The sequence below is a fragment of the Adiantum capillus-veneris genome, chromosome 11 (genome assembly GCF_014529385.1).
Source record: "Adiantum capillus-veneris isolate H3 chromosome 11, ASM1452938v2, whole genome shotgun sequence".
Classification (NCBI taxonomy): Eukaryota; Viridiplantae; Streptophyta; class Polypodiopsida; order Polypodiales; family Pteridaceae; genus Adiantum; species Adiantum capillus-veneris.
Genome location: NC_140941.1, coordinates 50715467 through 50743358, shown reverse-complemented (window position 1 = coordinate 50743358; position 27892 = coordinate 50715467). Strand labels below are relative to the sequence as shown.

At 44.1% G+C, this 27892-nt stretch overlaps 2 protein-coding genes across 3 annotated transcripts; both read right to left on the bottom strand.

Moving 5' to 3' along the window:
- Positions 1-684, bottom strand: LOC147447225 (uncharacterized). The gene is made up of 4 exons (XM_086523591.1): positions 652-684; positions 565-588; positions 283-433; positions 1-163 (listed from the first exon to the last, which is right to left on the bottom strand). The coding sequence occupies exons 1-4, from the start codon at positions 682-684 to the stop codon at positions 96-98; spliced, it is 276 nt and encodes a 91-aa protein (XP_086379717.1). The 3' UTR covers positions 1-95.
- Positions 532-27892, bottom strand: LOC147447224 (DEAD-box ATP-dependent RNA helicase 6-like). 2 transcript variants are annotated; one of them, XM_086523089.1, is made up of 10 exons: positions 27736-27892; positions 27263-27366; positions 3928-4030; positions 3619-3853; positions 3304-3542; positions 2974-3225; positions 2714-2894; positions 2545-2633; positions 2385-2458; positions 532-827 (listed from the first exon to the last, which is right to left on the bottom strand). In XM_086523089.1, exons 2-10 carry the CDS (start codon positions 27340-27342, stop codon positions 749-751), a joined length of 1332 nt encoding a protein of 443 aa, XP_086379215.1. In that variant the 5' UTR covers positions 27343-27366; positions 27736-27892; the 3' UTR covers positions 532-748. The 2 variants fall into 2 exon arrangements, with proteins under 2 accessions (XP_086379215.1, XP_086379214.1); XM_086523088.1 differs by having other exon boundaries at positions 2974-3542.

The following is a 27892-nucleotide window of genomic DNA, read 5'->3' as shown; positions in this document are numbered from 1 at the left end:
TGTACAAATACAATTTATTGAACCGTTGATAAGAGAAACAGCAAAATCACTCATAATGTATGTATTCGGCTCTTAACAGTGAACACAAGAAGATCCTAGACGGCTTCATGTTCTGACCTCTTCAGATGCAAAGCAACACCCAATGCTGGTTGCAAGCACACAACTACAAGAAGATGCCTTCAGTTAACAAGCATACAGGGACCTGGCTTCCAGTAGTAATCTAGCTGATGTCTTGTGAAAAACATTATCCACTGACCATGAACCCTACCAATGACCATATACCTAAAAGAGTGGCAGCTTGCAGTTCAATCAGGTTGGTTAGTGACTGCTCCTTCAGTTCTGCACCCCAGGAAACATGGTCTCCTCTAAGCGTGCCAAGTTCTAGAATGCTATAAAGCACGATACAATTAGCTCTGAATCGAGTTGCCAATACCTGCAAAAGCACAACCACCAAAATCAACAAAACACACACACACACACAAGGTGTTTTAGTGCTAGCAATTTAAAGTTCATCGAAATCTAGGCGCTGACCTGTACAAGGAAAAGCTAGAAGCTGCATCATACCTTGTCTGCTTCCACTGGCTTTACCTATCGCAACTCTTAACAGCAGTAATTGTAATACAGAATGGTCCAAATCAGACAAATCCTAACCCCACTCTTTCTCAGCGAACCCTTCGACAACATTTGATAAGAGGATACAAGACCAAGACCCTGATAACATCTTGATCAGAAGAAAGTATTTCTGTATTTACTGACAGTAAATGGCTTGATCAATGTCCGCTGGTATGGTTTTTATTTCTGTGCCCAGCTCCCGCTCTATATTGTAGCTGACGTAACACACACAAGGTCCAAGTACAAATTAGTGTGATTGCACTGATGAAGCGTGTGCATATAGACTCAAACTACAGAATCGCAGATCATAAGCCTAGACAAAACAAAATAGCAATATCAAGCATGAAAGGTACAATGCATGCACGTGATGCCTCTCAAGTCTCAGCCTAGTACACGCTTTGATTTAGCTTGTTTGCAAGTGTCACACATGTAAGTTTACCAACCTTAAGGACAAGCATACACAGCCAAATTTTATAAACATCAAAAATGGCAGGAGACATCTCCCAACGAAATGTATGTACTACATCAAGAGAGTGGGAGATGATTAACATTTCCAACAAGATGGAGAGACTAAGACATGTCACGTCATGATAGGTCTGAGTATTGATAGCTTGGCTCATCTGGCCACAACAGCCTCCCTCCTCTCAAATGTGGCCCTACCTGTCAAATTAGTCAAGCTTCCTGACTCCATGTGACATAAATGAATTGATACATCTTGACACAAAATAAATCCCACTGATGAAAGGCTAAAAGCAAAAGATGGGGCTCATTTTAGCACCATGAAGGGGGCGTAGTAGAGCACGCAGCAGCTCAATCGTTGCAACATATCTAAGCAAAGAAACAAATATTGTAAACGTTACCCTGGGTGGGAGCTTTCATAGCCTCTGCAGAAATGAAGCACTTTGGAAACAAGTCCCAACAATTATCGCGCTACTCTATTTCTTGCAGATCATGCAGTCTATAGTCATCTCCTCTTTTGCTGGTCTTGTGTAGTTGATGACATCTCTTGAAAAGGTTCCACTATGTGCGATCGATACAGATAATTGGTGTAAAAAACCATAGCTTGTCCCTAGTTTGTGTTAGATTCTGCTTACAAACTGATATTCAAAAATAATGGGATTGGTCAACTTGTCTCTTGGGATTCTTCCATGGAACAGGCATGAGCATTGATTGTCTACAATTAACTTAAAAATTGACTGGACACCTCAACACAGATCACTAGAAGGAAGATAAGGACGAGAAGATCTAATCCTTAAGGCCAGGCATCAAATGATAAAGGATTTCCTGGAAACCACATATGGAGCAGGAGAGGGAGGCAGTATTGAGATGCAGGAAAGAAATAGCGGCTTGGATTAAATAAATTTTACGAGGCACACTTGCTTGACTACTTATGTGAACCACCTATGCCTCCGTAACCAAGCCAAAAATTGAATAAGGACCGAGTAAGATAGACCAAGAACAAAGCTGCCCTGATGTGAAACTGGAAGTACAGTTCCAACTTTAGAAAGAGAATCACATACAAGCTGAAACCTGGTACACTAGTAGTATTCAGTCAAACAATCATTATTCATGCTACAAATCAACAAGCCTCAAGCCTCCACCTCTGAAAAGTCACTCTCCAGTTAAACTAGGTGTCTCCCTAACTCAAACAACCTGTATAACCTACATGAGGCTCAACACACGTTGGACATCGAACTTAATTTTGAAACACCAGGAAGAGATAGATATCTCTAACCAACAATCTCTAGAAATAGAAATGTAGAAACCCTTACAAGTTGACACGATCTTCATAGGTTATCAAATTCACAGCCAATCCAAGGTGCCCAAACCGTCCAGACCGACCAACCTGCAGCAATCAAACCTGTCCCTTTGAGGCAAAAATGTCTAATAGCACCGACTAGACACAAACTGTAAGAAGGTCATATCCTTTACCCTGTGTAGATAAGTTTCAGAGTTCTTTGGAAAGTCGAAATTGATGACAACATTCACAGCTTGTATGTCAATACCCCGCGTGAAGACATCTGGAATCAAAGAAGAAGAAAAAAAATCTTTAAAACCTTTACCATGCAATAGACAACCCCAGAAATTTCACGTTGCATACCTGAACAGACGAGGTTTCGGCAAGCACCATTTCTGAAATCATGAAAAACTTTGTTCCTGTGTGATTGTACCATTTTTGCATGGATGTAAAAGCAAGAATAGCCTAACTCAGTTATTTTTTTGGCAAGCAGCTCCACGCGATTTACTGAATTACAAAAGATTATTGATTGGTTGATCTGTAGCTGCAAAATAAGGAATAGAAGGCGACTTAAAGGGACCCTAAAATCTGCATGTAGCCAGAACATGTTTACATTGACGTACCTTAGAGAAAAGGGTGTTAAGACAGTGGACTTTCTGCCTTTCTTCGACAAAAGCATAATATTGAGTTATACCCTTCAGTGTCAACTCGTCCATCAAATTGATTATGTAAGGCTTTTGCAGGAACTTGTCCTTGAATGATTTGACTGTGACTGGAAAGGTTGCTGAGAAGAGCAAAACCTGCCTGTTTTGAGGAAGATAAGATATCACTTGAATGATGCTAGGTAGGGACTCTGGAGATAGAAGCTTGTCTGCCTGCAACAGCTTAGAAGATGGTGTTACATGAAGCAAATGCAGCAGTGTGGAACAAAACACCCCCAGAAATAATCTTACCTCATCCATAACCAGCATGGAGCAACCTCTCAGCTTACAAACACCTTTGTTTGCTAAATCTAAGACCCGTCCAGGTGTGCCAACCAGTATGTGTACTGGCTGATATAGTCTCATAATATCATCTTTCAAGCTGGTGCCTCCAGTTGTTACCATTACCTCAATGTTCAGATACTTAGCCAGCTCCTTGCAAACTTGTGATGTTTGAAAAGCCAATTCCCTTGTGGGAACCAGTATTAGAGCTACAAAAGCATAAAAACAGCTTTAGTAACAGTGTTACTAGGAGCAGCCTTCCTTGATTTTGGGTATCATCAATACCTTGAATAAAATTTTTGCTAGGATCAGTCTTTTCAATTACGGGAATACAAAAGGCTGCTGTCTTCCCAGTCCCATTCTTTGCCCTTGCTAAAATATCACTTCCCGTCAATGCTATCGGTATGCTTTCCTCTTGAATTGGTGATGGCTTCTCGAAGCCTTTCTCGAATATTCCCATGAGCAGCTCCCTTTTCAAAAAATAGTCCTCGAATTCATTACCTTTTGTTGCTGTCACATCCTAGAACAATCCGAAGTAATATTATATCAGTGTCTACTGATACTGCTAGTGATGCAAATCAAATAAGATGATACCTCAGTTTTATAACGAGTATCCGCAGGGGGCCTCTTGATTTGCGACTTCCAATCATAAGAGTTACCAAAAGTTGCCAGTGAGGAACTTACTGGAGTATTGATCCTACGCAGAATACATCAGCTTCAGATGTCAAAAATTGAAAAATTCAACAGTAATGCAGAGCAGCTACATGAAGCCCAACAATTAGGTCCTCTCATGCTCTCATGTCTTATAAGTGACGTTCATGACCCCGATGATCAATATGCACTAAAAAGCGTGAAGAAAACACCTTGCAAAAGCACCACCAATGCCAATGGCAATGGTCATCTTCCTAAATCTGTACACCTTCATAAATGTAATTTGTGAACAACACCATACATAAAAGTGTTGTAGAATGGTATTTAAATAAAGCACGTCCCTTTACAAACATGTTCAAAAGAGACTGCAACTAGAGAGGTCATGCTATCAGCTGATGTAACAGAAGCCCCAGATGGGGACATGCAACACTCTTGACTACCACGATTGTAACAGAGATGCCTTAACAGTGCTCTTAAGTGGTGTGAGTTATACGCCCATAGACAAACAGAGAACAGAAAAACAGCAACAGCAATAAAACCTGGTGCAAGGAACTCACAACATAGGAAAGTCCTAGAGACCATAGACTGCCCATAGAACCTAGACGCTAAACCAGACATCGTGCGTTTCCAAGGACTACCCAATTCTTCTTCCGATAGTTCTTCTAGCTCTTCCTCTTCTGACTCGACTGACGAGGACAGAAAAGGCAAGAAGCGAAGCAAGAAACAAAGTTTTGGAAAGAAAAAGGCAAAGAAGATCGGACGCCGACCAGTTTTTGATAGTTCTACGGAGGATTCATCCTCTAACAGTTCGGACTCTAACGATCACATATTTTATGCAAAGAAGGAACACTTTTACAAAGCCAACCAGCTAAGAACAAAAAGACAAAGGAATTTAAAGAGGGTGAACAATCAATGAAATATGAATCCTTTTCTAGATTTCGAGATGCTCCGAAGGCTTTGGCTTTCATTCAACAGTTTGATATAGCCTTCTCTGGAGGACATTACTCAGAGCACTCCAAGATCAGGAGGGCGGCATCGTTTTTAAAGGGAAATGCACAAACATGGTGGTCCACTCTGCTTGTGAGGTGACACATCCAACCCTATGTGTCCGTGGACAAGATACAGCACGACAAGGGTTCAGTCAGTCCAATCAGTCTAGTTTAGGAAGTGTTCTGGCACTTTTGTGAGTCTGTTCACAGACCGTGCATGCCCAAGCACTTAGAGTAGATGCATATCCTCTGGTTGCACACAGCATGATCATCAGCATTACCATCAGAATCCAACAGGAGCATTTTTCAGTGCATTAAACCTATTTTCCCTATTTTTGACATTTTTCACTTATTATTTTAAGTGACTTTTGTTGGGAACTGAGTAGGGCAAATTGGGTAAGATAATATATAAGCAAACCTAGACTAGCACTATTTGGCAGAAGAGCAAGGAGAACACAGGCCAAGGGCAGCAAGTTCCCCCTCTCTCTCTCTCAAGCAAGACTCCCCCCCCTTTGGTGGCGATTTCCTCCAGTAAGGCCAGCCTTCTACCAACCATCTCCCTGACGTTTTCAGCACCTAGCATCCTCGCCATCAACCTCAGAAAATCAGCACTTAAGCCTCAGCAAATCATCGCCATAAGCCTTAGCGTTTTCAATCAGCCATTGCAGCCCATATAGCCAGCGATAAAGCATCAGCAAAACAGCTTAAGACCAGCAACATCAGCGTTTCTGGGAGGTCTAAAAAGGCCAGCAAATCAGCGTTTCAAGGCAGCAGAAAGCACTGAATTACAGCAGTCAGCCAGCGTTTTCATGCAGCAGCAGTTTGTGTTTTTGCATCAGCAGATTTCAGCGTCATTGGCGTTTTTGGACAGCAGTACACAGGTTGTCGGAAACACTCAGTTTTCAGCCATTGACTCGGTCCGTCGTCAACTGTCGACATCGACATAGCCATCAGACTTGCATCAGTTAGCATCCATCAATCAATAGTAGACCACTCTCGCCAACGAGAGTGGGGCCTTCGGAGGAGGGTTTACAAACGTCTCTGGTGTCGTATTCTCTTCTCTCTCTATCTCTGAGTCTCATGCACCTTCACGCACAGTGTCCATTCACTTTTGTTGTGTCCATTGCACTCTCTCATTAAGAATGGAAGGCTCTCCCTGCCATAAGTAAAAGGAATATACCTTCATAAGTTCAGAAAAGTCTTAACTCACGAATTATAAGAGGGAATAAAGCACTCATAGAACTATAAAAGCAAGGAACACAAGAAAAGAAAAGAAAAACAAAAACAAACTAACTAACTAACTAAATCACTTTGTTTGCTACGAAACAAAACTAAATAAAACAAAACATTATTAACTTAAAAATGTTTTTAGAAAAGGCATGTGTAAAATAAGTTGACGCAACTTACTTGGCTTAAAACAAGTACTCAACTTTAAGAAAAAAAGAATAAGACATCTTAAAAACTTAATCCTAGAAATCAAACTTCACACAACAACTTCTAACGTAACACATTCTTAAGTCCTCAAGTAAGCTACATACGAAATCAAAAAATGAATACTACTACAAACCTACGAAGAGCAAAGAACCAAACTTGACAATATGTGATCTCAACTTCGTTGCTTGTCCAAACAGGAAGAATAAGATTATCACCTTTATCATGCATAGCTTGGACAACAGCTATGACATCCCTACTCACGTCGTCAGTGCCCATAAGTAAAAGGAACCTTGAGCACAGTTCGGAGCACTCATCTTGAGCAAAGTTCATCATTCATTCCACTGCACCTTACACTTCTTCTGAGGAAAGAAGCTCCGACCAAGTGGTTGAAGTTTAGTTCTTCTTGGTTAACCCAAGAGTACGAACTAGACGTGAGAACTGCTTGGAACCATCTTCGAATGACCAAGGGTGACACTTTGGACACATATTGTGAGAGGTTTTGGAATTCTTTTCTATCGACCTCTTCATTTAAGAAGGTCACTTTAAACATAAGATTAAGCAGAAGAGGTCTTAACTTTGCTCGTTGTTGCCGTACAATCCCACCCCCGCCATCGCCAACACTCTCCCCTCTCCTCCTCGCATCCCATCTACACTCGCGCGCGTGTTGCTGCTGCTGTTGCCTACTCTACGCGCAACTGCCCTCAATGCACAGCCCTCCCGCCTGAGCATCAGCCTCGCGCCCCTCTTTCCCCCGCCCCTTTCTCCTTGCCTTATCCTCCCTTCGCGTCACGCTCTCAGCTCGCAGGTAGGCTGTGTTTTTCAACCTGTTGTGAGAGCCTTGTCACCAACGCCCTCCACCATTCAACAACAGAGACAAAATGGCGGCTTTTGCTCCACCTCAGAGGGACTCTACAGAAGCCCCCTCGCCCGGCACCGCGAAGCCGACCCTTCGACTTGCCCTTTTGACAGAAGAGCAAGCGATCTTGATGGCCGAAGTGGAACGCTTGCAAGTCACTTCGGTTATCTGCAAGATCATTGGCACTCGGCCCAGTCAAGGCGAGGTTCGAGATCTACTTCAGGCCCGCCTCCTCTCTGATGTGGGCAAGATCACCGATGTCCAGATCCTCGGGAAAGGGTACTACCAGATGGAGTTCGAGTCTCCAAAGATGACGGCCAAGGTGATATCAATGAGCCCACTCGGCATCCGAGAAGCTCGAGCTTACTTCAGACGATGACATCATGGTTTTGACCCTACTACAGATGTGCTTAAGGAGGAGGCCGACTTGCCTATCTCAATCTGCTTCCCAAGCCTGAGGAGAGAGCACCTCTCTCTTCTCCCTAGGATTGATTCCATGTTCTGAACAATTGTCGAGTCTCCACGCACTGCAGCTTCAGTTGTGACCAAGGCTGCAGGTTTACCTAATGTGCGAGTTCTTGTTCGAGACACTCTCTCCCTCTCGAAGGTGATACTACTGCCTCAGGTGAGTAGGTAGTGGATCAGACAATGTGTGGAGTATTCAAGTCTCCAAGTCAGTGTTTTATTTACAGACACGTGGGCCACCTAGCAAAGGCTTATCCTCGCAAGAGATCTAGACCCACAACGCATGCACAGTCTCCCAAGGCTGAGCATGCCCACCAACCAGATACACAGAACGCACAAGCTGGTACCTCGATAGAGACGAACGATCAGACAGCTAACGGATGGCAACAGGTGCCTCATCGACACCGACAAGGACGCGCTCGCCCCACTGCTCCCCTTGGTGGCCGACCTCCTGCAACTCAACAGCGCTGGGTTTCCACAGGGAACCGTTTTGACCCCCTTCACCAAGGCCTGCTTGAGGAGGCCCCATCCACTTCAGATCCTCCGTCTCCACCTCCTCCTCCCTCAGACGCCGCCACTCCACCTCCCTCACCTCCTTCCCCTCCATCTTCACCCCCGCCTCCCGGCCCTCCTCTCTCCCGGGTGGGGCCCACAACCTCATCTCTCAACCCCTTCTGGTTCAGACTTCTCCTTTTGCAGCAGTTCCTAGAGGTTTGACTAGCTTTGACATTCGCAAACAATGGGACTTCTTCGACTACAGCTCACACGATTCCTAGGTGACTCTTCTCCCAACCTGGAGGAGGCTTGCTTTCGAGTCCACGTCCTCTTTCTTGCAGCTCGAGGCATTGAGGCTCTGGATACAACGGTGGGTTTTTCCATCCCGCTGAGCGAGAGGGATCCTACAGAGTGGACCCTGCACACAATTCTTGATTGGCTCCAAATCCAGGCTACTGAGTTCTCACACCACACAGGAGACTTAGGGGTGACAGACACTTTGGCCTCTAGCCAAGTTCAAAGTGACGCCACAGGATGCAACGGGTTGAAGGCACATTGTGGTGCATTTGTTTGCTAACACTCAGAGCCCTCCTTGCTATCTATTTGTACATGAGGATTTTGGACAGAGGATGTAGCCCTACGAGCTACACGCTCGGCTTGGGCATGGGTGGGACAGTCACTCCAAACGCGCTTGTCTAGAGGTCGTTCGGATGCAGATTACTCCCCATCCAAACCGGCCTCAAAAAAAGCGAGGTTGGCAGTTGTTGCAACATTTGTTCTCTCACTCTGACTCCATGAGGATCATCTCACGGGGCCCCAGTTTCAGCGTTAGAGGGGTCAACTGGGTCAGGAGCTTCAACGATGCCTTATGGGTGGTGAGATTGGTATTCTTATGCTACCGGAGCATCATCTCTGTGAGAGCCGCATTAGACAATGTGGTTAGATTTTGCGTGGTCGCTATGAGACATTTGGTTAGCTACATCTGGACCTGGAGGTATCCAAGGAGGGGTATGTATGACTATTGCGGATTATTTGCAACGGGCCATTGTCAGCAGAGGTATTATTGTAGCAGGCAGAGCTCAGTGGATTACTATGCAGGTTCAAGGTTGCCTCATGGGACTCCTGAACATTTACCCGCCCAATGTGGCAAGTACACGCTCAGAGTTCTGGTCTCAAGTTGTAGAGTCTTTGCCGCATGCAGAGCAGTGGTGTGTTGGGGGGGAATTCAAGAGTGGCTATGTATGACTATGAGGGTTTCTGATGTTTAACAACATTAAGGTTTTGTGAGACCCCCAGACAGCTTGGCTTTCTCTTGCTCCGATCGCAGGGTTGGAGGAATGAATCTATCTAGGATAGATCGCTTCTACGCCAGTGACCGCATTTGTGACATAGGGGGGACCTGTTAGAATCCTTGCAGGGACTACTTTTTCTAACCATGCGCATGTGATCTCACTGTGACAGACAGACAGAGGAGGGGGGGTGCGATGCTACGCATCCCCAAACGAATCTTGCTGGATCTCGAGCTTCGAAAGCGAGTGGAGACACTTTGGACTGAGAGTCTGGACACGCAAGACACCCCTGCTGGTAGAGTGGCCTCTGGATTGGCAAAGCTTAGTCGCTTCCTCCTTCAGGGGTTTGAAGCTCGCTTGGTTTCAACCAGGGAGGATGAGAAGCATCTTCGACAGGGCATTGTTTCCTTACAAAGGATGCATGAGCAGCATCCAGACAATCCATGGTTAGAGGAGCATCCAAACAGTCCATGGTTAGAGGAGCAGATGCAACAGGCTAGGTAGAAGTTGACTCGCATTGAGGAGCAGCGCCATGAGTTTGCCTTCCACCGATAGGCATCTCAGTGGATGGACCTAGGTGGGTGACCGAGTTACTGGGGAGTTTTTTGAGACAATGGGGCCTCACCATGTGCACACCAGTGTTGGCCAGTTGAGGAGACCTAATGGATCCGTTGCTTCCGAGCCTGAGGATAGCGTGCAGTTGCTACTATCCGTGCAGTTGCTACTGACTTCTACAACATTCTGTTGTCAGTTGGGCCTCAGTCAGAGCGCCAGGAGGCATGCACGGAGCAAGTTGTTAGGAAATATGACGTAGCTAAATAGATATTTGAGTAGATTACTTAATGGAGAGAGAGAGAGATTTCACACACAAGAGATTATAGAGTAGAGAGAGAGAGAGAGAGAGAGAGTACACACGATATACGTGGTTCACCCAATGTGGGCTACATCCACGGGAAAACAGCCACTCAATGGCTTTAGTACTTCAAAACAAGAAGTAGTTTACAAAGGGATTATACCCTTAATGGAGCTCCCGCCTTGCTTCACTCTCACCACCTCACACTCACATTGCTGCATCAACTTCACACTATGAAATGTGTGTAGAAAATGGCCTCCTTTTATAGGCCAAAAGGGCTACCCTCTCTCATGAGAGGCAGCCATGTGTAGCCGCCCTTGTGTAGATAAGTCAAAATCGGACCCTCCAATCCACCCATGTACGGCCGCCCTTGAGAAGACAAGTCCACTTTTGAATTCGGCCACCGACCACTGACCATTAACTTCCGACCACCGGCCACCGACCAACCGACCGATCGTTTTCCGACCACTTTCCGGCCGCCGTCCGGCCATAATATTCCGGCGAAAAAGGAATATTCCAACGAAGGAAAAAAAAAAGTTTCGAGGGCTTCTACCCCCGAGGCCCTTAAAGTTGCCCCTGAATTTTGACCGTGAAATTTTTGGTTTCCGATGAGTGATTTTCCTTCACGCACGATGGCTTCTCGTTACAATGGGGGCCTTACAAATGTGCATTTTTACCACAGAAAATTACAAGGGGTAAATCAGGCTCCATACTTAACACAGGTTTGGACACAGATGCCTTGCCTTGTTACCGAGGAGATGCGACAAAGACTTGAGCTTCCCCTCCACCTTGAGGAGCTCCATGAGGCCCTCAGAGCACTGTAACAACATACTGACGTGTCAAAGCCCTAAAGAATGGAGCCAATATACAGATGTTGGCGGAGGGGCCTAAACCCTAAGAAGAACAAGTAACAAAAGAAGAAGTCCTACCAACTTATGGGGACCCTGTCTGATGGGGCCCCAAGTGACATAAAGGATTAAAATAAAGCACGACCCACAGACAGAGGAAAAGCTAGCAGAGCAATTGATGACATGGCAGATTTTCAAAAATTACGATGGCATGATGACGTGGCAGGCTGTACGGATTTCCGTGATTTACGCTGGCAGCTTTTTGGCTTTGCTTTTGCACCAAATGCTTTTGAGTTAAAAGGCTTTTCATGAAAAACTGCTTTTCACACCAAGGGCCTTTAAATATGAGGTTAGGGCTCATTCTCTAGCATGCTTCCTGGAGAAGGTGCAGAGTCTGGAGTACCGGCTTGTACTTTGATGATGCAATATAAAGAAATACCGAAAGGGGCGCCAAGGTTTGGGGCCAATACTCTCTAGGTGGAATTCCGCCACTCCGTGTCGCTTGTCGTTTCTCTCTTTCAGTTCAATTGTTATTGAAGTGTTAAAAGTGTGTTCAGTTTGTTCTTTTCTATTGGCACATGGTGCCCGTCTCGTGACAGCACTCCCCCGTGGTAGTTGTCCACGGGAGGATGGTTTGACCCCCAGTTTTTTCTTGGAGTATTAGAACTTGCTTGGTTCAGATTTGTGCAACGCATTTCAGTATGTTTTGCACACTAGCGAGATGCCTGACAGGATGAGTGAGGGTTTGGTCTACTTGATTCCCAAGGAGGGTGGCTCCTTGGATGAGATTCGATAGTGGCGACCCATTACCATCCTCAACTCATCCTACAAAATTCTAGCAAAGGCTCTGAGTTTGAGGATCCAAACACTTCTAGAGAGCATCATTCATGGGACTCGGATAGGTTTTGTCAAGGAGCATAGTTTCCTTGACAACATCTTCACTTTTTGGGAGGCATTGGTCCTTGCGCGTCTCCGAGGAGAGGATCTGGTGATTCTCCTTCTCGACTTTGAGAAGGCTTACGACATAGTTGACTCGGATTTCCTAGAGGGCACTTTACGCAAGATAGGTTTCACAGATGCTTGGATCAGAGGTGTGTCAACTCTCTACAGGAGTGTGCACAATCAGGTGCTCTTGGCAAGGGGACGAGGGGAGTGCTTCTTGCTCACGCGTTCGATCAAACAAGGCTGCCCTCTTGCCCCCTCCCTCTTTCTGTTCTATGCTGAGGCGATGAGCAAATTCTTGACTTCCCAGTAGGTTGGCCTACGTGGTCTTGAGCTCCCTATTAGGGCTGAGCTTCTTGATGTTGAATTTGCCGACGACTCAGCCTTGTACTTGGAGGGCCATGAGGCCAATCTGCACAGGTGTGAGCAAGCTCTCATTGTCGTGCATCACGTCCACTGATCAACTGGAGAAAGACAATTGTTTTCTCGGTTGGCAATGCTCCTACACCTGCTTGGTCACCATGTGAGGGTTTCGGATGGATTCCTCCAAGGACTACAATTCGCTACTTGGGTTGTCAAGTTGGCCTGGACTTGTCTCTTGAGCAGCAAACTGCCCCCCTCCTCTTGTCCATCAAGAGGAAGTTGCTACATTGGAGTTCGGCACGACTCTCTTTGGCAGGTAGAGTTGTAGTGGCCAACCAAGTGTTGTTGGCTACTATGTGGCCCATTACATCTTGTTGGATTTTCTCGAGCTCCTATGTCAATCCGTTAGAGAGGCTAATAAACAATTTTCTTTGGTCAAGGCGCGACACTCAGTTAGCCCGGGCCAAAGTAGCCTGGCAAGTCATAACTTTACCATGTTCTCGGGTTAGGATCACAGATCCAGCACAACACAACAGAGCCCTTCTTGGGAAGTTTGTGGTCAAAGGATTGCTTCCAAGGGAGGAGCCCTGGAAAGAGTTGTTGCTTCAACAAACCGGGCGGATCTTTACAGAGATGCGCAGAGTTGGTTTAAGCAAGAGAATGAAGGATCGTTTTGCTACAAGCCTGCTTCGCTCTTGGGAGCAATTGTTGCGGAGTGGCTTGGAGCAGCACCAACCCACTTGCACGAAGGAGCGCTTGTGAGAGCCCCTTGTGTGGAACCCCATGGTTAGCACTCAGAGAAGCCACTTGGTTGGTAGTAGGTCTCATGTTTCCTAGGGTCCCATGGTACAGGGTCCACCACGCACTCTAGGCAATTGGCTTCAGTTCTCAGGTTTGCCAGAGGAGATACAGAGCATCCAATAGCAGGACATGAGAGGGGTGCAGAGCATGCGCCACGACATCACAGAGGCTTGACCAACTGAGTGGCTCACTCCTCTAGAGCGAGCAGCTCTGTAAGGTGCAACGGATGTGACTGTTGAACTTTGCCCAAGATGAGTGCTCCGAACTGTGCTCAGGGTTCCTTTTACTTACGGAAGGGAGAGCCTTCCGTCCTTCAGCGAGAGAGTGCAAATGATCACAAACAAAGTGGTAAACACTGTGAACGAAGGTGCTAAGACTGAGAGATAGGGAGAGAAGAATGTGACACCAAAAAAGTTATCAAACCCTCCTCCAAAGGCCCCACTCTCTATGGCGAGAGCGGTCTACTACTGATTACACAAATCTCTACAATGCAATGCACCGCACACCTACCGGCACCCTCTGCTTCGCCCTTTCAATTGGTATAAAAGCTCTAGGGTTTCAAAACAGCCCTGCGCAGTCTGCTGAACAGCAAGTTAAATTTACTCTCCCACGATCAATTTCGCTTCCATCGCGAAGCCCCTTGCTTCCAAGGTCGAAAAGGTCACAAAAACTGCCAAAACAACCCAAAACAAGTGATTTACAGGTTATTACAAGTCAAAAACTGCCAAAACAACCCAAAACAAGTGATTTACAGGTTATTACAAGTCAAAACACCAATAAACAGGTGTACCAAAGTTGTGGGAACAAATGTATTGATGTTTGTCGCGACAAATTGAGTAAAAAGCTGAGTATAGGTGCTTGAAATTGCACATTTCAGCCGGAATTTCAAATTTGGACTGTTTCATGTAAAGAAACTGTGACTCTTTGTGTGCAAAGTCTTGTGGTTGCTACTATTTGCTGAAATTTTCAGCCTATTGCATCTCTCTTGTATACACACTTGTGGTTGAACTAAGATGGCTTCTTCCTCTTCCGCATCTGACACTAAAAGTTTGATAAAAATCAAATGGTTCGATGGTCAAGGCTTCGATCTTTGGCAAGAACGCATGCAAGATATCCTTTTCTTAAAGGATTGTGAAGATATATTGGAATAGAATAAGCTGCCAGGTTTGACTGACGAAGAGTGGGCCAAGTTAAATAAGAAGGCTATGGCCTACATCAAAATGGCTATCAATGATGACATGTCACAAAGTGATGACGTGGCGGACAGCAGAAACCCTAATTTCTGCCAAAAACCCTAAAATTCCTGCAAACCCTAATTTTTGCCAAAAACCCTAAATTCCAGAAATCGCGGAGGCGGATTATTTTTATTAAAAAAATTTTTTTTTTTTTGGAAAATGATGAGCGACGCGAATTTTGCTTTTGCTTTTTTTTATAAAAAAAAAAGAGAAAAGACTCTCTAAGAGAGAGAGAGAACTGATGCTTTTGATTTTGAAAGCTTTTGGGGCTCTGCTTTTGGGCATCCCTTGTAACCTTTAAATTAGTGGTGAGGGCCTCACTTCTCAGAGCATCTGGACGCAAAGTTTGAGAGTGAAACCCTAACCGCTCTCTTGTACTTTGATGATTGATTAATACAAAAAGAAATACCGAAAGGGGCGCCAGTCTTTGGGGCCAATATCTCTAGGCACGGAACTCCGCCGGGCCAGTGCAAATCTATTGTGATCTGTAAATTGTTTTGAAGTGGTTATTTGGTGCTGTTGCGGTTGATTCTTGACTTGGAGTGTCCAAGTTTGTTACAGTGGTATCAGAGCACGGCCAATTTCTCTTCTACGGGAAATCCGATCCCCGAATTTTTTTCCGCGGCACCTATGGCTTCAGGCAATGATCAGTCGACTCCCTCTGCATCTGGAGATGCGGGCTGGGATCACAACGAAGATTCAGGCAGAGAGTATGGCCCGCCTTGGCCTACTTAGGCGAAGCGGCGAGAGATAGAGCGTCGCCAGTTGATCGGCGATGCAATAAAGATGATACTCAATTTTGCCAAGGATCCGAAGATGGCAAAATATATGAACCAGACCTCTTTGGAAGAGGTACAGAGGGAGTGGCAGAGAACCACAACACCACTCCCGAAACCCGCTCTCAAGAAACCTTCTGCCTCCAAGAAATATACGGAGAAGGAACTGGAGAACGTGGTTGATGCACGGATTGCTCAGCTTTTCGACGTGCAAAAGAAAGGCAAAAAGCACGGCAAAAAGCAGAACAAAGGTACTGACTTCTCGGGATATTTGGGTCGTCAGTCGACATTCGACAAAGCAAAGAAACTGAAGAAGCGCGTCAAGTTTGAAGGCCTACCCAGTTCTTCTTCTTCTTCTGACAGTTCTTCTAGCTCTTCAGACTCGAGCGAAGAAGACAGGAAAAGCAAAAAGCGAAGCAAGAAACAACGCTTCAGAAAGGGCAAGAAAAAGGCAAGGAAATCTAGGTCTCGCCCAGTGAGTGACACTTCTACAGAGGACTCGTCTACGGACAGTTCAGACTCTGACAACGGAAACTTTTATGCAAACAAGAGGAATTTTTACAAAGCCAACCACTATGACTTTCTCGAAGATAAAAGCAAGAAAGTCCGAGAGTTAAGATGGCCAAGCACTTAAGTTTGATACTTTTTCGGGATACTCCGATGCTTCAAAGGCTTTGTCTTTTATACAGCAGTTTGACATCGCTTTCGCGGGACGCTATTCAGAGCACTCCAAGATTCGGAGAGCTGCCTCTTATTTTAAGGGGAATGCTCGCACTTGGTGGTCCACGCTTCTATTAAGCAAGACTGTGCCAATTACATGGCTGAAATTCAAGAGGCTTTTTATTTCTTCTTGGTTGACTCAAGAGTTTGAGCGAGATATACGAGCTGCTTGGAACCATCTCCAGATGACCAAGAGCGATACAGTGAATTCTTACTGTGAAAGATTTTGGAACTCTTTTCTACCTGCCTCTTCATTCAAGAAGATCTCGTTCAGAGAACAGATTGAGCGGTTTACATTGGGTCTACCTACAGAGATCCGAGACCACTGCTTGGAACAAAAGTCAACTTCTATTCAGGAGTTGATGAGTCATGCGAAGCGGGGCTTTGCAATTCACTCTGGCAGTCTGACCTACCCCACAGATGAGGTCACGACACAACAAACCGGACAGACTTCTGGGAATGAAAGTAGAAAAAGAAAGAGCAACCCAGAGAAAAAGGATGCACGACCCCGACTTACTCCTCAGGAGCGGACTCGCTACATCAGGGAGGGGAAGTGCTTTGGATGCGGGGAAACTGGACATATCTCCGCGAAGTGCCCTAAAAAGGCACAGAAAGAACAGAATGACAAGGACGACGAAAGGCCTGAGAGTTCGAGAGCAGCTGAGGACCGTGTACGAAAAGGCAAGATGAAAACAGGACTGGTTCCAGATTGTGTGGGTACTGATCCCGACACCATGGATGAGAGTACAGAACTTTGCCGAGCTTGGGGCAAAGTGAAAGATCAAGAGGCCCTGATTTTCTTTGATGGAGGAGCCAAGGCCAACTTCATTTCACCGGAATTGGCGGCGCGGCTCGAGATTACTCCCGATCGGATGGGACCACTTGCAGAGGCAGTTCTAGCGGCACCCGGCAGGGACGTAGCCATTACACCTGTCATTGGCAAACTTCGGTTGCATTGTCAGGGGTATTTGGGACATGAGGACTTCTTCATAATGCCTTTGGAGGGTTGTGATGTTCTCTTAGGGATTCCCTGGTACCACAAGAACAACGCCGTGGTCGATTATCAGGCGAGAAAAGCGACTTTGACTACAGAAAAGGGCAGAACAATTGTACTTGATATTAAACTGAAGGGCGAGTCTGTCCCTATTATATCGGCTTCGGCCATTTCAAAATTAATGAAATCCAGTCTGTTTGTTTACTCGATCTTTATGAAAGAGTTGAGTGATGATGATAGGACAAATATGTCTAAACTTGATAAAAGACGCCAAGATTTTCTACACTCTCACGCCGATTGCTTCTCAGAAGGCCTGCCAGGAGAGTTACCACCTGCTCGTCCTGAAGATCATACCATTGATCTGATACCTGGTAGTACACCACCGAACCGGCCACCCTACCGTGTGAGCCGAGCACAGAATGAAGAGATTATGAACCAAGTGAAAGACCTCTTGGAAAAGGGTCTTGTCCAGCCTAGTACTTCACCGTATTGCTCTCCAGTATTGTTGGTTTTGAAGAAAGACGGATCTTGGAGAATGTGCATTGATTATAGAGCTCTCAACAAAATCACCATCAAGAACAGATTTTCGATTCCTAGGATCGATGATATACTCGACAGGTTACAGGGATCTTCATGCTTTAGCAGGATTGACTTGAAGAGTGGATATCATCAGATCAGAATAGCACCGGGAGACGTCTACAAGACAGCTTTTCGGACCACTTTTGGGTTATTTGAGTTTTTGGTGATGCCTTTTGGCTTAACCAATGCTCCTGCGACATTTAACCGGATGATGGATAGGATTTTTCGAGAGTACAGGCTATTTGTTGGCACTTTCTTTGACGACATCATTGTTTTCTCCAAGAATGAGGCAGAACACAGAGATCATCTGCTTCAGGTCTTTCAGGCATTATGAGATCACAAGTTAGTGATTAATGCAAAGAAAAGTGAATTTTTCCTACCAGAGATACACTTTTTGGGACACATTGTGTCAGCCGCAGGAGTGCAAATGGATCCGGCCAAGATAGAGACTATCCGTAATTGGCCCGACTTGAAGAATGTCCATGAAGTTAAAAGCTTCTTGGGACTGTGTTCGTACTACAGGTGGTTCATACGAAAGTTTGCAGAGGTTACTTCCCCTTTGCATATCTTGACACAGAAAGGAGTACCTTTTTCGTGGGGACCCCCAGAGGTGACTGCCTTTCAGACGTTGAAAGAGAAATTGACTACGGGACCTATTTTGACTTTGCCGGAATTGCAGAAGTCATTTGAAGTATTTTGTGATGCTTGTGGTCGTAGTCTGGGTGCGGTCTTGATGCAAGAAGGCCATGTCATAGCTTACGAGAGCCGTTTGTTCTCTAGGCCGGAGATGACAGCACAGATCTATGAGAAAGAGCTTTTGGCGGTTATCCATGCTCTTACTCAGTGGCGGCATTACCTACTCGGAGCGGATTTTACTGTCTTTACAGACCATCAGAGTTTGCGCTACTTCTTGTCACAGAAGCAACTTTCGGAAAAGCAGATGCGGTGGGTAAACATCTTGTCACAGTTCCACTTCGAGATTGTCCATGTGCAAGGACAGAAGAATGTGGTGGCAGATGCTTTGTCTCGGAAACCGTTGGTTCTGGCTATTTCTGCGATACATCATAGGAGCTTCGAGGATATGGTCGATCAATGTGTCACAGATACAGATTTTGCAGATATTTTCACACGGATACGGGATGGGGAGACAGTAGCTGGATACTCCCTTCGGGAAAGCTACTTGATGAAAAAGACTATGTTGTGCGTTACACAACCGTTGAGGGAAAAGGTTATGACTGATTGCCACTGTCCACCTTTTACAGTTCACCGCGGCATTGCTACCACCATGAAAGGGGTAGAGAGAGATTTCTTTTGGCGGAGACTGAAGAAGGATGTGGAAGAGTTTGTGCGCAGTTGCTTGGTATGCCAGAAGGTCAAGTTTGACAGACATAAGGCACAGGGATTGTTACAACCTTTACCCATACCCACCCGCCCCTGGGAAAATATTGAAATGGATTTCATTTTTTTTTATCTCCCGAGAATACAGAATGATCACGATGATTTTCCGATTACATGGCACGCCTGAGACGATTGTCTCCGACAGAGACCCCAGATTTATGAGTTTGTTTTGGAAGGCAATTTGGGAGAACATTGGCACGAGGTTGCAGTTCTCGTCATCGTTCCACTTGCAGACTGACGGGCAATCTGAGATTGCCAATTCAGTGATTTTAGATTTATTGAAGTCTTGTATCTCGCATCAGAAGACTCAATGGGAAAAGAACTTACCTTTGGTGGAATTTGCCTACAATAACACGATACACTCTTCGACGGGGAAGACGCCATGAGAGATTGTTGAAACTGCTGCGAAGGTTCCATCCTTCCTGAGCACGAAAGATTAGAAATTTGAAGCAGATGAATATTCGCGAGACTTGGATACGGCTTTTGCCAAGGTTCGCGAGACTTTGCAGGAGTCTCAAGAACGACAGAAAAAGGCAACGGATCGCCATCGTCGCGACTGGAAACTGAAGGAGGATGATTGGGTGCTCTTACTTTTGAGAAGGCACGCCTAAGAAAGAAAAAGGGAAAGGAGAGGCTTTTTCCAAAGCTTAGTATGTGATACTACGGACCTTTCCAGATTACTGACAAGATAAATGATGTCTCCTTCCGATTGAAACTGCCAGATACTTGGAGGATTCACAATGCATTGCATGTGAGTCTCTTGAAACCTGTTAAGGGTGATGTGCCTGATGATGGGGAGCCTGATGAGCAACCCAAAGTGGAAGAAAACGAGGAGATCCTTGTTCCTGAACAGATTTTGGTACATAATGATACGAAGAAAGGTAAAGTCCGAAGGCGGTTCTTGGTTAAGTTCAAGAACTTTCCTGCATTTGATGCGAAGTGGATGGAGGAGGAGGACCTAGCAGATACTCCTCAGATTGTGAAACTTTACCTCGATGCTTTTGGTTTAGCATAGTTTACTCCAAATGGAACCCAGAATTTAGCTTGGCCGAAGATCTGGTGCAGTGGGATGCACAAGAGGGGAGTTACTCCACTCCTTTGTCAACAGATGCCTCGATTTTGATACTAAAGTCACTGATGTCTCTTTGAGCTTCAGGGATACTGAGAGCTAGCAGTATTCTGCTGGATGACTTTATGAAATGGAATTCCTGATTATGATACTGATTTGTTCTTGACTTCTTGTGAGTGCAGGAACTGATAGACGAAATGACTACAGCATTTTGGTCTACTTGATCTCGAATAGACATGGTTGCAATAGGGGTTAGTCAATCGGACATCAATGAGGTCCCGATTGGACCTAGATGTGATTGCTAGCTACATTGCCGATAAATCATGGTCTAAGATCCGAATGAATGTTGAATGTCATGTGATGTCCTGTGATGTCTGGTGATGTCCTGTGATGTCGTGTGATGTGACTGTCGATTTTGTACATGTGCTAGATGTGCGTTCCTAGTACGTAGGTACTAACAGTCAGTGTCTGCTAAGACGGTTTATGGCTTTTGTCGGTTTTGCAGGCGTAATCGCGGTCGATTACAATGCTTTCAAGAAGGGGGTATGTCACAAAGTGATGACGTGGCGGACAGCAGAAACCCTAATTTCTGCCAAAAACCCTAAAATTCCTACAAATCCTAATTTTTGCCAAAAACCCTAAATTCCGAAAATCGCGGAGGCGGATTATTTTTTTTTTTTTTAAATGGAAAATGATGAGCGACGCGAATTTTGCTTTTGCTTTTTTTTTATTAAAAAAAAGAGAAAAGACTCTCTAAGAGAGAGAGAGAACTGATGCTTTTGATTTTGAAAGCTTTTGGTTTGGGGCTCTGCTTTTGGGCATCCCTTGTAACCTTTAAATTAGTGGTGAGGGCCTCACTTCTCAGAGCATCTGGATGCAGAGTCTGAGAGTGAAACCCTAACCGCTCTCTTGTACTTTGATGATTGATTAATACAAAAAGAAATACCGAAAGGGGCGCCAGTCTTTGGGGCCAATATCTCTAGGCACGGAACTCCGCCGGGCCAGTGCAAATCTATTGTGATCTGTAAATTGTTTTGAAGTGGTTATTTGGTGTTGTCGCGGTTGATTCTTGACTTGGAGTGTCCAAGTTTGTTACATGACATTTTGACGAACATAAAACGTTTAGACTCTGCTTATGCAATATGGCAAAAGCTAAAGTCCAATTATGAAAACACCACGCCTGTGAACCAAGTGCATTTGATGCGAAAGTTGGTGAATATGCAGCTTGATGACTCGAAGTCAGCTTCTGAGCATTTGAGTGCTTTTACAGGTGTGTGGAGTCAGTTGCAGGACAATGGGCTTCAGCAATTCGATGATAAGCTGAAAGCTATTTTCTTGCTTATGACGTTGTCACATACTTGGGAAACATTGGTTCTCCTTGAACAACATTCCCACCCTCACATATGACGGTGTGAGAGGTCTATTCTTAAGGAAGAGATTAGACGCAAGTCTAATAAGGAAGGTGGCAGTTTTGCATACAATGCAAGACGTAGAAATCAAAAGCGTGATGCAGGCAATAGGACTCAAAATAGAAGTAAAAGCAAGACAAAGGATAAGGATGTCACTTGTTATCAATGTGACAGAAAGGGTCACAAGAAACCCAATTGCAGGTATTTCAAGAAAGAGCAGGACAGGAAGAAGAAAATGCAAGATAAGAAGAGGAAAGATGAGAAGAAAGGGGAAAAATCAACAGGTGATTCCTCCAGGGATGCTGAGAATGCAAATGTATCCTCTAGTGTGGTCACTGAGGAGTTGTCAGACGTTGAGGAAATTTTGGTTGCAGCTTCATGCCCCTCAGATTTGGTGATAGCTAATGTAGAAGACATGCTTATCTCGCAGAAGATGTCATTGATGCATTGCTTAGTGCTAATGATGGCCTATCCCAATCTTGAATAGTGGACTCTAGTGCTTCATTCCATGTGACTCCATCTTTGGAGTGTTTTGCTACATTTGCTGCAGGCAATTATGGCAAGGTGTACCTTGGTGATAATTTTGCTTGCAACATTTAGGGAATGGGTACCATGCGTTTGGCTCTTAACAATGGTCAAGAGCTTGTGTTGAATGATGTCAGGTTTGTATCAGGTATTAAGAAAAGTTTACTATCTGTTGGTCAGTTAGATGCACATGGTTATACTACCATCTTTGTTGGGGGTTCATGGAAGTTGCTTAAGGGCTCTATGCTTGTTGCAAAAGGGTCTAAAAGAGATACTTTGTACTATCTTCGATGCAAAGCTTTGCCTGGCAACTTTCTTGCTGTTGCTGAAGTTGCTTCACACAAGGAATTGTGGCATAAGAGACTTCGCCATATGAGCCAAAAGGGTATTGATGTGCTTTCTTCTCTGAAGAGGGTTGATGTAAAAGCCAAAAACTTGGATTTTTGTAACGATTGTCTTTATGGAAAGCAAAAGAAATCTTCTTATTACTCTGGTATCTCTCGCAAAGCTAATTCTCTTTATCTGATTCACTCCGATGTATGCACTATGCATGTTAAGTCTTTTGGTGGTACATTGTATTTTGTTACATTCATTGATGACTGTACTAGGAAAGGATGGGTGCATTTGTTGAAAAATAACCGTGAGACTTTTAATGCTTTTAAGAAGTTTCATGCTTTTGTTACTACGTAAAAGTGTACTAAGCTTAAATGTCTCAGATCTGATAACTGAGGAGAGTATGTATCTGCTGAATTTCAACGTTTTTGTGATGAAAATGAGATTAAAAGAGAGTTGACATCCCCTTATAATCCGTATTCTAATGGTGTGGGTGAGAGGTATAATTGCCAGAGAGTACGTTGCATGTTGTCCACCGCTAATCTTTCCCAAGAGTTTTGGGGGGAGGCATTGAAAACTGCACTTCATATATTTGTAATCGCTCTCCTAATAGTACCCTGAAAAATGACATTCCAAAGGAGGTTTGGTCTGGCAAACCTGCCTCTTATGATCATTTGAGAGTATTTGGTTGCAAAGCTTTCGTTCATGTACGCAATGACTTGAGAACAAAGCTTGATATGAAGTCCATTAAGGGAGTCTTCCTAGGTTATGGGGAAGAAGGTGAAATGGGCTATAAAGTGTGGTTACCACAAGGTAATTCGCAGCCGAGATGTAGTGTTCAATGAGGTAAAATTGCTTAAGAATGCTAGAAAATTTGATGTTGACAATAAAACAGTCAGCTTTCAGCCTTCCGTGCCACCCATTGATGTTGAAAAAGAGCCTCATGATGCATTACCGCAAGCTGAAATTGATAATCAGCCGGTTAACCTTGAGCCAGAAGAGGTAGGACATGATATTGATGCTCGTAGTGAGGATGGACAGCCACTTGAATTGGCTGAAAATGATTTTCAGCAGCATGATCATTGGGTACGTAGGTCAACTTGTTTGAGAAGGCAACCACCGAGATTTAATCCCTCTTTGCATCATGTAATGTTGACACATGAGGGTGAACCTCTTACTTATAAAGAGGCTAAGTCATGTGAGTCAAGCAATAAGTGAGAGCTTGCAATGCAAGAGGTAATAAAAAACCTTGTATGCAAATGATACTTGGGATCTTGTGTCATTGCCTAAAGGGAGAAAGGCTCTTCCTAACGAATGGATGTACAAGATTAAGATTGTGGTTGAAAAACCGAAGTACAAGGCAAGATTGGTTGCAAAAGGATATAGAAGGAATTGATTTTCAAGAAATCTTTTCCCCTTTTGTAAAGCTTACAACTTACGTGTCCTTTTTACTCTCGTTGCGGTGCTTGATTTGGAATTGAATCAAATGCATGTAAAAACGTTTTCGCCTGGTGACATTGAAGAGGACATATATGTGAAACAACCTGAAGATTTTGTAGTTCCTACACGTGAGGAACTTGTATGCAAACTGAAAAGGGCTCTGCATGGTTTGAGACAATCATCACGACAGTGGTATAAGAAGTTTCACTTTTATGCTGTCTCAAGGCTTTAAACGCAGCCATGCAGATCATTGTTCCCAGTTTCCCAACAAAGTCACTTATTAATAATAAGTGAAAAAGTGAAAAATGGATAAAATAGGAAAATTGGGTTTTCTGCACTATAAAATGCTCATGATAGGTACTGATTGTCATGTTGTGTGCAACCAAAGGATATGCAACTACTAAGTGCCTGGTCATGCACGGCCTGCGCACAAGCTCACAAGGGTGCCACTTTGTGCCACTTCTTAAGCTGACCTGAACCCTGCTCCTGAAGTAGCTTGTCCACATGCACATAGGGTTAAATGTACACGTGACACCTTAATAAAAAAATTCATAAGGGGTGTCAGTCTTTGGGACCATTGCATATGGGGATGGATCATGGAACTCCATCGTTCCGTGTCGACTCTCCTCTTCTCTCTCTCTATTCAAGTTTAGTATTTACAATTTCTGTTTATATATTGCTATTGATTTCTCGCTTGGAGTTCCAGGCCTGTACAAAAACCAACGGAGATTCCACAGGAGCAAGCCTCCTTCCGAGGATTCGGAAGATCATGACATTTTCGACAGATAATCTCAAGATAATCTCAACAAGACCAAGTACCGACGTCAACTGCAAGTTGACACGTATGTAAAAAGAATGATCAAGTACTCCAAGGACCCGAAGTATGTGAAGTATTTGAAGACTCATCCACTTGACAAGGTTCACTCACGATGGCAAAATGCCATCCATGCACTTCTTAAGTGGGCAATGAAGCAGAAAGCAAAGCCGAGTGCAAAAAAGCAGAAACTGTACTCGCAAGAAGAGTTTAACGAAGCTCTGATAAGGTCAGTTAATTGATGAAAAGCACAAAGCTTTCGGAAGAAGAGAACATCACAGAATTAACCCGGTTATCTAGGCCGGAACTCAACTTTCGATGTCAAGGTAGACTACCATGTCTGCATGTTATCAGGAAAGACACCACTTTCGTACCTTGGAGGCTTCCCAGAAATAACCACAATGTCAAACTGTTGTGTAAATGCAAGGGCCCGATGGGTATCCTTGAAGACTTAACTTAACCACTTGGCCCCCATCCTTAAATCCCTTGGTCTTCTTACTCTATTTCTCATAGTTTGAAGTGTCAAAAGAGGACGAGGTCTCCTCCTTCGAATTGCTAGATTGCTTTCTAGCCTTTTTCTTGGATCTTGCTTTTCTTGGTTTTCTTGGTCTTTTTCCGCCTCTTCTTATTCTCCTCCTCAGCACCAAAGGCGTAGATCAAATTCAAAGAATCTTCACTTCAACATGGCTAACGAAAGAGTATGTCATCACACCTTGGCAACGTCTGACAATGACAAATGAAGACACTTGCCTATTGCCAGAGGTTTTGGGATAGGTAGTATTGATGTTATCAATTAGAGCTCTACAAAAGAGACTCGACATGAGCAGATCTCAATCACCCACAATAGACGAGGGCATAGAGACAAATGTGCAATCCGATCTACTATGGTATTCTTGCAAACTAAGGTAAGTAACTGAATCACACAATGATAGCTCAATGCCATTGCAAATCCAAGATGAAATCCAAGTATAATTTTCCATGGCTAAGCAGGAATAGGAAGAGGATGCAACGAGCCAGATGCATTACATCGATAAGACATTCATGAACAAATTTTCCACTTCCATTCAAGAGTAGCCAATAGAAAAAAGTCTCAATGTTAGGTTGGACTCCACGACGAGTGTTGAAAGCATTAATTTCCTTAGTAGTCTGTGTGAAGATTGTTGCAATGGAGAGGCATCAGGCATTTGTGCTTCCGAGTGTTAAATGCATTGATTTCCTTAGCAACCCATGTGAAGATTGTTGCAATGGACAGGCATCAAGCAATAACTACAAAGGGCTCAATAAACTATCAACAGTAGCAAGCAAGTCCAAGGACTGTAAACTTCATATACTAGCTTAAAATCGCACCACTCTTAAACGGTAATAACCTTCTTCAGATCCATGTGAGTACCATCTGCGAATGTCTTATAAAGAACTCTCTTCTTAACGTTGATAGCCAATTTATGAGTGCTATATTCATCAAAAACCAAGGCAAGAAGAACATGATAACAAAAATACACTCCATACGCAATTGAATGTAGCCAGGGTATTGATCAATCCAAAGGGCATAGCCAAAGAACTCAAAGACCAAAAGTTGTCCTAAAGGCAATCTTTGAAAGATCTTCAGACTTGATACAAGCTCACTCTTCATGTCAATTCGACTAAAGCAAGAAGATCCATGAACTCGATCCAAGATATCATCAACTTATGGAACAGGGAAATAGTTTTTTATTGTGATTTTGTTCAAGGGCACACAATACACATGCCATGAACCATCCTGCTATTGTACAAGGAGAACGACGAAACCGTAGAGAGAAGAACTCGGTTGGATGTAAACCTTGTCCAACAATTAGGTGACTTGGCTGAAACTTTCATCTTGTTGTGCTCTACTACAAAGCAAGCACATACAACACTATCATCCCTTATATCCAATGCTACATAAATCAAGTGCCCCAATGGGACTTGCTGCTCCAGCCGCACGATCGAGCATTGAGGCTCCTCATCTATGTGCAATCAAAACTTTTGCTACTTGGACCTTGGTTATGTCTTGTAGCAGCATTGAATTGGACACCTCAGTTGGATCTCACAAAGAATGGGGATTCTTTGATGAAGCACCACAAATTGACAATGCGATGATGATACAAAAGAAAGGAATTTACCCATTTGCCATTAAATCATGTAGGGTTGATATTGATGCATCCAATACAAATCGTTGTAACCATTTATAAGCCCATAAAAGTGCCCTCTAAAATATGACACACTCAATCCATGGGTGAAGAAGTAGAAATACTACACAAATGGCTCGTGTGCAACTATGGAAAGGAGATCCAGCCGCTCCAGGATGTAATACTGTGCCAAAACACAAAATATACTCAATGACTTTAAACTCCGTGTGTCATCAGATTTGTTAAGGATTAGAGCTGCAAAACTATCATAATCACAAACATACAAGAGTTGTAAGTGGAGTACAACCAAAAAGGATATATACCAATATCACGTCAGGTAAGCCTGAACTTAAGAACTCAATGGGCTGAAACACTTGCCCAAGATGCAAATCAAGACACACAAGAAAGAGGCAAGAATAACTTGATCTTACATATTCTACATTAAAACAAGTCTTAACAACCTGCTGCATGTCAAGTCAAAAATAAGGGTTAACATAAAGTCCTTACCTGGAGCTACTTTGCCCATTTGTGGGTGCACCCACTGTTGGCTGCCTGCGGACATACTGATAGTTTCGATTTGTAGACATTGGAGGATCATGTAACACGATATACTGGCAAGATAGGAAACATTACGTTATTTAAAGAGGTTAAAATCGGCGATTCATGCATATGTCCCCAAAAAAATGGTTTTGATGAAAGCTTTCAAGACTTTCCTCCATGAATCGACCCATGGATGTCTTACTCTTGAGGAAAAGCCCTTCTTTTTTAGCTGACAAAAGATGATAAACACTATCTTGCACTTGAAGAGCCTGACATGGACCTCTGCTAAAGGTTATTAAAACGCTGATCTAAAAACGGATGCTCTCTCTCTCTCTCTCTCTCTCTCTCTCTCTCTCTCTCTCTCTCTCTCTCTCTCTCTCTCTCTGTGTGTGTGTGTGTCTGTGCTCTCTCTGTATGTGTGCGTGTTCACGCGCTCATACCTGTTAGAAAAGACGACGTCGAAGTGCCCGATTTGCAATACGAAGCAGAAGAGCCCTTCAAAATTAGGCGAGACGAATATCGAAAGCAGAAAGACAGTTGAATAATAAGTGACCTAAAGTACTCTAAATACAAAGGTCCAAAACCTTGGTGCGCATA

Bases quoted from the DNA above. Each gene is read 5' to 3' on its own strand.
- LOC147447225 (XM_086523591.1), bottom strand. From the start codon at position 684: ATGTTGTCGAAGGGTTCGCTGAGAAAGAGTGGG. The intron at 434-564 runs GTATGATGCAGC...GTGCTTTTGCAG, and splicing joins AGCCAGTGGAAGCAGACAAG to GTATTGGCAACTCGATTCAG. The intron at 164-282 runs GTATATGGTCAT...ATCTTCTTGTAG, and splicing joins GCAAGCTGCCACTCTTTTAG to TTGTGTGCTTGCAACCAGCA.
- LOC147447224 (XM_086523088.1), bottom strand. From the start codon at position 27,342: ATGTCTACAAATCGAAACTATCAGTATGTCCGCAGGCAGCCAACAGTG. The intron at 3,543-3,618 runs GTATTGATGATA...ATGCTTTTGTAG, and splicing joins TAGCAAAAATTTTATTCAAG to CTCTAATACTGGTTCCCACA. The intron at 2,895-2,973 runs GTACGTCAATGT...CTTATTTTGCAG, and splicing joins TTAACACCCTTTTCTCTAAG to CTACAGATCAACCAATCAAT.